The 9,744-nt window shown below is 41.2% G+C and overlaps 1 protein-coding gene across 1 annotated transcript in view; it reads right to left on the minus strand.

The window, feature by feature from the left end:
• Positions 1 to 66: 66 nt before the first annotated feature.
• LOC104964003 (stromal interaction molecule 2) overlaps positions 67 to 9,744 on the minus strand; it is a 10,794-nt gene continuing 1,116 nt past the window's right edge. The window contains exons 2-10 of the mRNA XM_010792704.1: positions 7,594 to 7,779; positions 6,366 to 6,481; positions 6,073 to 6,250; positions 5,390 to 5,567; positions 4,917 to 5,078; positions 4,422 to 4,522; positions 3,506 to 3,744; positions 2,743 to 2,986; positions 67 to 1,849 (exon numbers count right to left, since the gene is read on the minus strand). Of these exons, the coding sequence (XP_010791006.1) occupies positions 1,273 to 1,849; positions 2,743 to 2,986; positions 3,506 to 3,744; positions 4,422 to 4,522; positions 4,917 to 5,078; positions 5,390 to 5,567; positions 6,073 to 6,250; positions 6,366 to 6,481; positions 7,594 to 7,779 (1,981 nt within the window). The 3' untranslated portion in view covers positions 67 to 1,272. The remainder of the gene's footprint in view (positions 1,850 to 2,742; positions 2,987 to 3,505; positions 3,745 to 4,421; positions 4,523 to 4,916; positions 5,079 to 5,389; positions 5,568 to 6,072; positions 6,251 to 6,365; positions 6,482 to 7,593; positions 7,780 to 9,744) is intronic.

Raw genomic sequence — 9,744 nt, forward strand, 5'->3', positions numbered from 1 at the left:
GGGGGGTGTGTGTGTCAATGACATTTGGATCAAATAGTTCCTTTTTCAAACAGACAATCCTTAGTGTTTTTTTTTTTGTATCGTGGAGACTGACTTCCTGGCACCACTCAGATCTCCTTAAATATGAATATGGCACTCCAACCACAAAACAAATCTGGTAGTGACACCACAGTTTAAAGGGGGGACAATGTATTTAAGACAAAGATTGAAATTGGTATTGCTACAGGACACAGTTAATCAAGTAAAAAGGGACAGATAGATTATAGGGGAAAGACTGGTGCGGTTTAAATCTGCATATTCAATAAACTCTCCTTGGGAAAGATCAGTTCATACAGTAGGAACCCCCCGCCAATAAAAATCTATTTAAAAACATCTATAAGAACATAATGTGAAAACAAAGTATATATATATTTATATATATTGAGACATCCATGAGCAGTGGCATTGAAGAAGCGTCAGATAGTTTTGGCTCTGGCGTTATGTGCTGCCGCTGCCCATGGCTTCCTCTCATCTCTATAACTTTATTCAATATGTACTCCGCAAGCAGCGGAGCTTTCCTAAAATACCAGGAAAACAGTAGTGCAACAAACTTTTAGCAAGATTTATTTTCAAGTACGTGAATTTAGGACTCAAACACTTTGTAAGATGCAATCCATAATCTAAGCGGGGAGGAGGAGTTAGTAACCTTTTAAAGAAAAATGATCAAAACTGACCTTTTTTCTGATGATGACACATGTGGGGATTGCCCACAGTATTGAGTATGTTAGCCGCTTTGGATAAAAGCATCTAACATGTAATGTGATGCTGTTGCTACTGGAAGTGTGATTAAAGTACTTCCAGTAGAAACATCATCCTGTGCTAAATACACATTTATATATGGACTGCACCTTTAGACCCTTACACACTTTTTGGTTCACACCAAAACGAATAGTGAGCAGGTCATGTGTTTACGCTGTCTGGACGACAACTATCGTGACCTTTGACCTTTCCTCGGCCCTTGCAGGTTTTCCTGTGAGGCTATGAGTGAACTAAATAAAAAGGCATTATTGAAAAATAAGGCTACCAGTCCGAGGCGTTTTAAGGCACCCAGACTGAGCTACATTCCATCTTTGACGACAAAAAGAAGAAAATACCAGAGAAGATGTTTTAGCTTACAGTGATGTCCATTTTTTTTGTTTTTTTTAGTATTGGGGCTAAAACTACTCTTTATATTTGATTTCTTTCTCTCGCTATCTCAAGTTTTATTTCTTCTTCTTAAATAAGCTTTTGATTTTAGAGGAGGAGCGCTTGATTTTCTCTCCATTGTCGCTGGAGTCCTGGGAGGAGGTGCTCTGGAGCTTGTACTCCCGCCCCACGCCTGAGTCCAGGGAGGTGAGGGAGGGGTTGCGGCCCTTGTTGGGCAGCATGCTGGCGGGCAGCTGGCTGTAGCTGTAGGACTTCTCCAGGATGCCGTTGTACATTCCTTTGCCCGTGGGAGAGGTGGCGTTCCCCTGGGAGAAGGTCATGCTCTTGGACTCCGGGATGGAGCGGGTGATGTCTGGCGAGCCTCTGTGGGGGAACGGGTGGCGCTCCAGGGCCGGGGAGGGGGAGCCGGAGGGGGTGCTGGCCTGGGGGGGGCAGAGGAGGAGGAGGCGTGGAGTCCCTGAGGCTGCTGCTGCTGCTGCTGCTGGGGGTGTGAGTGGTGTGGGGCAGCTCCATGCTCTCCCTCTGGGTGAACAGCAGCAGCTCCTCGCGGGAGATCTTGCGGTACGGGGTCTCCGAGCCCGACGTGCAGGGGTTGTGCAGCTGCTTGCGGCTCATGGAGGAGCCGAGAGAGTCTGTGTCGGAGCAGCACTCCTGAGAGGGGTCCCTGGGGGGGGGGGGGGGGGAGCAGAGGGTCACAACAAGACAGGTGAGGAAGTTAGAGAAAATAGTGTCATACATAAAAAACGGAAATAGATTTTTCTTTCTGGCACTTTTACGTTTTTAAAAAGTATATTATTTGCCATGGAGGTTAGCGGTATCCTCCATAATGTGGGGATTTTTTACAGCTCAATAAAGAGCATTCAAATTCAACTGGCTCTTTTCATTTCAACTGTTTTTGGTAATATAAATTCACAGTTTAAAGGGAATTTGTCAAATGTAAGCACATTATAAATGGAAGGAGAAGTTACAATTTCAGGGCATTTTTTGTGAGGGGCCATATATGTAAATCCACTATTAACAGGTTTATTTTAATCTTTATTATACTTGCATGATAACATTTTGCTTTATGAAATTACTACAAACAATTAGAGGCCCAGAAGCAATCAGGCAAATCTCACCATGTGTCAGAAAGTACCAACAATGGTGGGATTGTTTGCAATTTTTTGCAGGCAATAGAAATGAAAATGTACCATTAATGCTTCATGTAATATTAATGGCCACAACCTTTCTTCAACGCGTCCTACATTAGCTAGTTTTGGCATCAATTTACAAGAGCTTCTCATTACATAAGAAATACAATTATGTGCTGTCGGTACATATATTTTTCCTATATTTTTATTTTTGCTAAATGTGTTTTCATTAGTTACTATTTTGTCATGCTTCAACATGACTTAACTTAAGGGTTTAGTCTTCAGTGAACCATTAGTCAGGCAAATGTGGGGATAAAGTGCATGAATGAAAGTGGACACAAGAAGTAATGAGATAAATGAGTTAGACATTGAAACATCATACAGGAGGAGATTCACGCATCGTTAAAGCATCAGTGAGATTAAACACCTGTGAGTCCAAACTGTAAAGCCATTCCGCGGCGTCCCGGCCACCGCTACATACCCCCTCCTATCCGAGCTGAACATGATATGTTCGTCGTCGGCCTCGGAGCGATAGGAGAGGGACGAGCTGGCCATGGAGAGCAGGTCGGGGTCCGGGGACATCAGTGAGGACTGGGGGGAGCTCAGCAGGCTGCGGCGGGACCGGCACAGGCTGCTGCTGCGGGTCAGAGAGGGCCGGATCAACGTGGCCGCTGGGGGGCGGGGAACGGGGTGTTATAATACATTTTTCCACTATAAAATTAAGCAAGGGGATGTACTATGAAACAATATAAAGACATATTGATATATGATAATAACTATAATAATTATAATAACTATTATCACAATTATTAGGAATTTTTTATTAATTTTTTTTAACGTCACCCTGGAAATGGGTGAAAATAAAATAATAAACTTTAAAAAAGAATTAAAGATCAGTGAGTATGTATGGGTATATATCATTTTCTTTATCTGTGTGCGTATTTAATTACGGAATTATATATTTTTTCTTTATCCTCCAACTGGATGACTAACGGGTGGGCTACCTCTGTATAAAAAATGCTTTCTGCCCTCCTGCTTCTACTCATTTTGATTGTTTTTTTTGTCTAATTGTTGGTATGGTAGAATAAATAATAACATTTAAATAAGTAAAAACATAGCTTGCAAGCTGATTTTTTGCACTGTACACAGCTTTTAACGCATGTCGTAAACTCCTCCGTTCTCCTACTCACTAGTGAACTGGGGAATGATGGGAGGCGTGTCCTCGTCCAGGTCGTCCACCCCTCCTGCGATGGGGTATGGGGGCACGGAGACTCTGGGCATGACCACCCAGCTGTGGTCGGAGTAGAGGCTGGCCGTCAGGCTGGGCAGCCCCGAGTTGTTGACCACAGGGAAGTTGCAGAGCTTCTCGATCTGCTGCCAGCGGTGCAGACGCTCCCTGAGGCACGCCGTCACCTCCGACAGGGATTTCCTAAAAAACACAATCGAGAGAGGAGGGTACGTTTAACCTGGCAGATATTAGAGTAATAGAGACATTGGGTTTCAGAGCCAGTAAGAAGCTTAGTTTGCTTTGATTTGTCAGGAGGGTTTTGGCACACAAGCCTGCTGGTTATATTACGATATTGGCATGCAGGGGATTTCACTTTATTCCCTTTATTTCATTTTTCTTTCCCTTTTGGCTTTTGAAAACAAAAGAATTCTTTATCTCAGCCTGAATTATACAAGCCTTCTGAATGTATCAAACATATCTAGAATAAAAGTTGGGGTGTCTACCTCAGACATGTAATAAAATCAGATGTGTGCATGAACCTATGTTCATGCACACATCTGATTTTATTACAGTTGTATTAAAGTTAGTAATTTACACTATCAGATAAATAGGAGTAGCACATACAGTCCATGCATTGGGCTAAGTAACATATACTTACAATAAGTACTGTAATTTGTTGACATTATTGCAACGGACAATAAATCCTCCTGTTTGGTTGCACACAATGTTGACCTCTAGCTACTGTGTGTGTGTGTATGTATGTATGTATGTATGTATGTATGTATGTATGTATGTATGTATGTGTGTGTGTGTGTGTGTGTGTGTGTGTGTGTGTGTGTGTGTGTGTGTGTGTGTGTGTGTGTGTGTGAGCTTCTTACTTTGCTTCTAGTATCTTGTGGTCCACCTCATCCAGTGATGAGCTGTGGGCTACATGGAGGGTTCCAAACACAGACCCTCTTTTCTTCTTGATTTTCTCTGCCTGAGGTTCAATAACACACAAGACAGAGAACACTTATTTCAGCTTGTCTAACAATAAACTAATTTCGGGCCATAATTAGTTGGTAAGGCCAGCCTTGATGCTTTACACGGCTTCTAAACAACACAGCTCGTCTCCCAGAGAGCAGACTGAGCCTCTGATTTACTGCCCTTTCAAGAGATGAGCAACACTGTGTATTTTGTCAGCTTTTGATTTGTCTGTCTCCTGCCAGACAACGCCCAGGGCATTAAAAGTCTCTTAGCAGAAAGACAAATCTAAGGTAAGCTAATCTTTTAAAATTCCACATCATTCAATCCACAAAGAGAGTTATCAACCCGAAAGTATATCTAAGTCCACATCACATGCTCACGATCTGTGTATAAATATATGAGGTTACCTCTTCTTTGGCGATGGAGAGCTGGAACTCAGCGCTCTGTTTCTTGATGTTGTAGTACTGGACCTCCACCTCGTGTGTGAGCTGGAGCCACTTCTGCAGAGCTTCGGGCACCGAGCGCTCCGAGTGCATCTCCTTCTCCGCTCGCTTCAGGGCCTTTCGAACCTACGGAGGAGGAACGCGATACATCAGGGTCCAGCTCGGGTTATATTCACTGCACTTTATCTAAAAAACATCTGTAAGAGCCAAAGACAGCTTAATGTTACGAGAAAATGAGTCCAATCCTGGCTCAGGAATATTTTATGTTATATGAAAGTGAAAGTAGTGATTTTCTTTTTTCATTTAATAAGAAGAATACCAGATTTTCATTTCAAGGCTTTTTAGCAGCAGTGATTGAATACACTGGCCTTTTGGGGTGTAAATACATTTGATTTGAATAATGAATGATTAGAATGTGTTTGTGTGGGAGGTGCTACCTGTACTAGCTCTTCCTCGGCGTATTTCAGCCGGCTGAGTTCACACTCGGCGCCCTCCCTCAGCTCTCGCAGCCGGTGAGCCTCCGTCTTGGCGCCGTTGATTTCATCTCGCATCTTCTGCTCCAGGGTCTGCTTCTCCACGGCCACCGTCCGGTTCTCCTCCTGCGCCTTCTCCAGCCTGGGAGATGAGAGGTTGTTTTTTATTTTATTTAGACACCCGAGAAACAAACAAAATGAGTAGAAGCGGTCATTAGTCATCCAGTTGGAGGATAAAGAAAAAAAATTCCGTAATGAAATACTCACACATAAACACAATTCTATATATACTTACATAATGTACACTTATACATACATACACACATTTCCAGGGTGAAAATAAAATAATAAAGTAAATAAAATAAAATAAATTAGTCCACGTTCAGATAACAAGACAGTTTCATTTCTCATCCTATTTTTATGTAAAATTCATAATTATGATAATAGTCATTATAATTATTATAGTATTTAGAATTATTATTATTATCATTATCCATATAATCTTTTTTTATATATTTTTAAGTTAATCCAAAGGCACAACGAAAAACAAAAACAATTTTTTTAACACGCACCAGGATGGACAAGCTACGAAAGTGATATCTAAGGTCTATTTTATTGTATTTGTACATCTCCTTCTCTTCTCTCACCGGCTCTGCAGGTCCATGAGGCTCTGCTCAGCGTTTTGCAGACTCTCCAGATCCTTCATCATCTGAGAGATGTGCACCTTGCTGGACTTGTTCTGCACGTAGGCGAACCAGCAGCCCCCGACACCTATCACTATGGAAACCATCAGGACAAAGTCTTTCAGCCAGTTGTGTTGCGGACCTGCAGAGGGAGGGAGAAAGGGGACATTGAATTGTTCTGGCTTCAAAAACTGAGAGTGTGGGCCAACACATGACCCGAGTAACGATGGTTATTCATGTTTCATTGAAATACTTACGTAGAGGAGGGCCGAAAAGCACAGCGTCTAGTGCCTTTAGATTGAGCTTTTGTTTATGCCGCTGGTCTAATATCTTCAGCTGCATCGACATAAACGACGGTTCATTTGCCGCCATTCTGAAATATGGAGAGGGAGAAAAGTCAGCATTGAAAACCGAGTTCCTTTTCCACACAGTCAGATTCCAGTGTGTATTGGTTTTGAAATGTGTACATGTTGTTTAAATGTTTCGATGTAGCGTTAGCAGGGTCATATAAAAGGTTTGATTCAGGGCAAAGATCTTGACAATAATACAGATTATGGAACCGCTTCAATGATTACACTATTTACCAAGTCTGTTCAAGTTGAAAAACAAATTGGGACCCAGGGAAAACCGCTTGACTGGATCATTTACTCGTCAGTTTTGAATCTGCCCGCGTTGGATTTTCAGTATATTTTAGAAGATGCTTCATATTTTTGTTCCAAAGATTTTCCTTTTTTGCTGCAGAATACAGAACTGTGGGTTAAAGTCACTTCTTGGAACTGACATTGTTGAATATGTGTGCAGCAGGTATCACACACAAACCTCCAGCATTAACAGAGCCAGTGTGAATATATTGAAGCCACACCACCATCTTAAAGGCTCAGACAACATGGCAGCCTGTGGAAACTGAAGCCCCTCGCAGTGACATCACTTCATGAGTCAGCGCTCATCAGCCCAGTGGCGAAACATGAGACCCCTTTAATAACCCCAACTCCCCCTCACCCGCTGTCTACTCATGCCGTACATGCAGTTTGCAGCGAGTCACATTCCACAAGTGTCCCAGTGTCGGCTCTGGGATGACTTAGTTACTTGTTAACGATTCCATATCAACTGGGAGTATTGGATATATGAGTGTTTTTAAAATACTAAAATGTGATTAACTACACAGGAGGCAGGTCAAATATTCAACTTTTTCCCACTGTGTTACCTTTTATGTCCAGCAGTGGGCAGCATTAAACAGAGTAATGCAAACTAAAGGTGCCTTTGTGTATTGTAATAAAGCTCATAATGGTAATAGGTGCTCCTAAACACATTTTACTGCTTACTAACATCTTAATTAGAGGCAGAGAAATGACACGAAGCACTCGCAACATCTGCCATAAAGATATTAATGAGTGTTGATTTCATTACGGGCGTTACTGAAGGAGAGAATGAACGCTCTGCTCCTGTGAGCCATGAGGTGTGTGACACATTGTGAGGGGTACAAACCGAGGTAAAGTGTTCCCCGTGACTCTGAAGTCCCGGAAGTGCTTCTCGTACTGCGGCAGCTCCACGGACTCCTTCAGCCACTCCACCGCGTGATCCACCGTCCAGTTGTGGACTGAAGAGGAGAGAAATGAACGACATGCGGTTACTGTTAAGCACTTAGCTGATGCTTTTATCAAGAGGAAGGTCCTTTACTTTAATTAAAGTTCATACAATAAGAAAAAGGTCATGCGACCACTTTCTAAACAGATTTACAGGATAAACAAGTTCTACTTTGGACATTTATACATTTAAATTGTTTTTTTAACAAATATCGCCCAGGGAAATCACTCTTTTATGAAACCATTACCAACACAAAGACCGCTTGTGAACCCCACAACTCTGCATGGATTGAAAGGACTGTTTAAAAAAAAAATCTATTAATTAATTAAAAAAATGAAATGCTGAAAATGATAATATTTTAATTTAAAAAAAATAAGTAAAAATATCAAAATGGCTATTCAATATTTACTAAAGCCTGCACGTCATGGCGCAACTGGGAGACTTGATAATAATTTAGGGACACTTTGCAAGCTGTTTACACTGAGCAGAGAGAAGGGGACAAGAGAGGTTGTAATTCATAGTTGTAAACATTTAAAAAGTAAGATATGTATAACACTTGTGGGAGCACGTAGAAAGTATATACATATTCAATTGCGTTTTTTTTCCGATTTTGACATTCTTATACTGAAAATTTGACTTATCCAACTTTCACGTTGCTTCTTTTGAGCCAGAGCGGTAACAACTGACAAAAGAAAATGCATATTGTAAAAAACGCAATATGAAAATCATCTGAAGAACGTTTTCATGCCTCCAGCCCGGGTGTATTTTGTTTATGCTAATGAAGCATGTTGAAAAACCTGTTGGGCAGCCACATAGCTCCTAACATATTTTCAGAGTGATAAACAAATATCGGCACGTACAGGCTGAGAGTGACAGATTGCGTGCGGGGGGGGGGGGGGGAGTTTAAAGATAAACAATAGAGGTATGTTAAAAAGAGGACTTTGGGTTAAATGTTGTCCCTTCCCCTCAGACATTTAAATAAGAGAAGAGGAAGTGGAGCTCTTTAAATGAGTTGATATGATTACAAATGTTAGTGTGATCAACATTTTAATTGCTCCTGAGCTGCGTAACAAAATAAATACATGAATACTCTCAGAAGCCCTTTAACCATAACTGAGTGTTTGCCTACTTTTAGTCCTTTCCATCATCAGCACTTCACTAAAGATAAATAGTCTCTCGAGTGCGCTCATCGTGGTTCACTTTTCCTGGAGCCCTTAAAGCAGAAGTTTTCTTCTACATTACGACGATGACTCGCTGCTCTTATGAGAAACCACCCCTGTGTCACATGTGTTATATTTATATAGGGAAGTCTGTCTCCTGCTTATTATGCAGCCTAGTTAGACAATGCTTATATTAGGGAGGGAGGCTGTGGCGCAGTGGACTAGTGCGTTGTTGTTTGGATCAGGGGAGCACAGGTTCAAACCCCACTGCAGTCAGCATGTCGTTGTGTCCCTGAGATACTTCCCCCCAAATTGCTCCTGTGGGGATTGCCCGCAGTATTGAGTATGTTAGTCGCTTTGGATGAAAGGGACTAACAAGTAACATGTAATGTAATATTATTCATTTGATTATTAATTCATTTGTAATTATTTAATTTTAATAAGTTTTATTTTCTCCTTAACAATAATGTAAACATTAATGTATGTATTTGTTTCACTTCACCACACAAAATAATACAACAATAATTTATAGATTTGTGGAAATATTTGCAATTATTTCCTTTTCCAATAATAAAAAAAAAGTAACAAAAGTTTGACAGATAATAATTTATTTGTGTTTTTGTTATTATTTGTATTATCTTGTCTCCATTAAATAAAAAAAGCTAAGTATACATTTATTTATATTTTGTATTATTATTATTAAATCTTTTCTTCTCTTGTATCTAATCATTTAGGCCAGGGGTGTCAAACTCAATTTAATCACGGGCCACATCAGCATTAAGGCCCAGATACACCGGCCCGAAATCGGCAGTAAATGGGAGTCGGGCCGAACATGAGCGTGGGTACGCCCTATTCGGAGTGGTGTGCGCCGCACCGTCGGGTCTTTTCTGCC

The sequence above is a fragment of the Notothenia coriiceps genome, unplaced genomic scaffold (assembly GCF_000735185.1).
Source record: "Notothenia coriiceps isolate Sejong01 unplaced genomic scaffold, NC01 NC01_scaffold00036537, whole genome shotgun sequence".
In the NCBI taxonomy this organism is placed as follows: domain Eukaryota; kingdom Metazoa; phylum Chordata; class Actinopteri; order Perciformes; family Nototheniidae; genus Notothenia; species Notothenia coriiceps.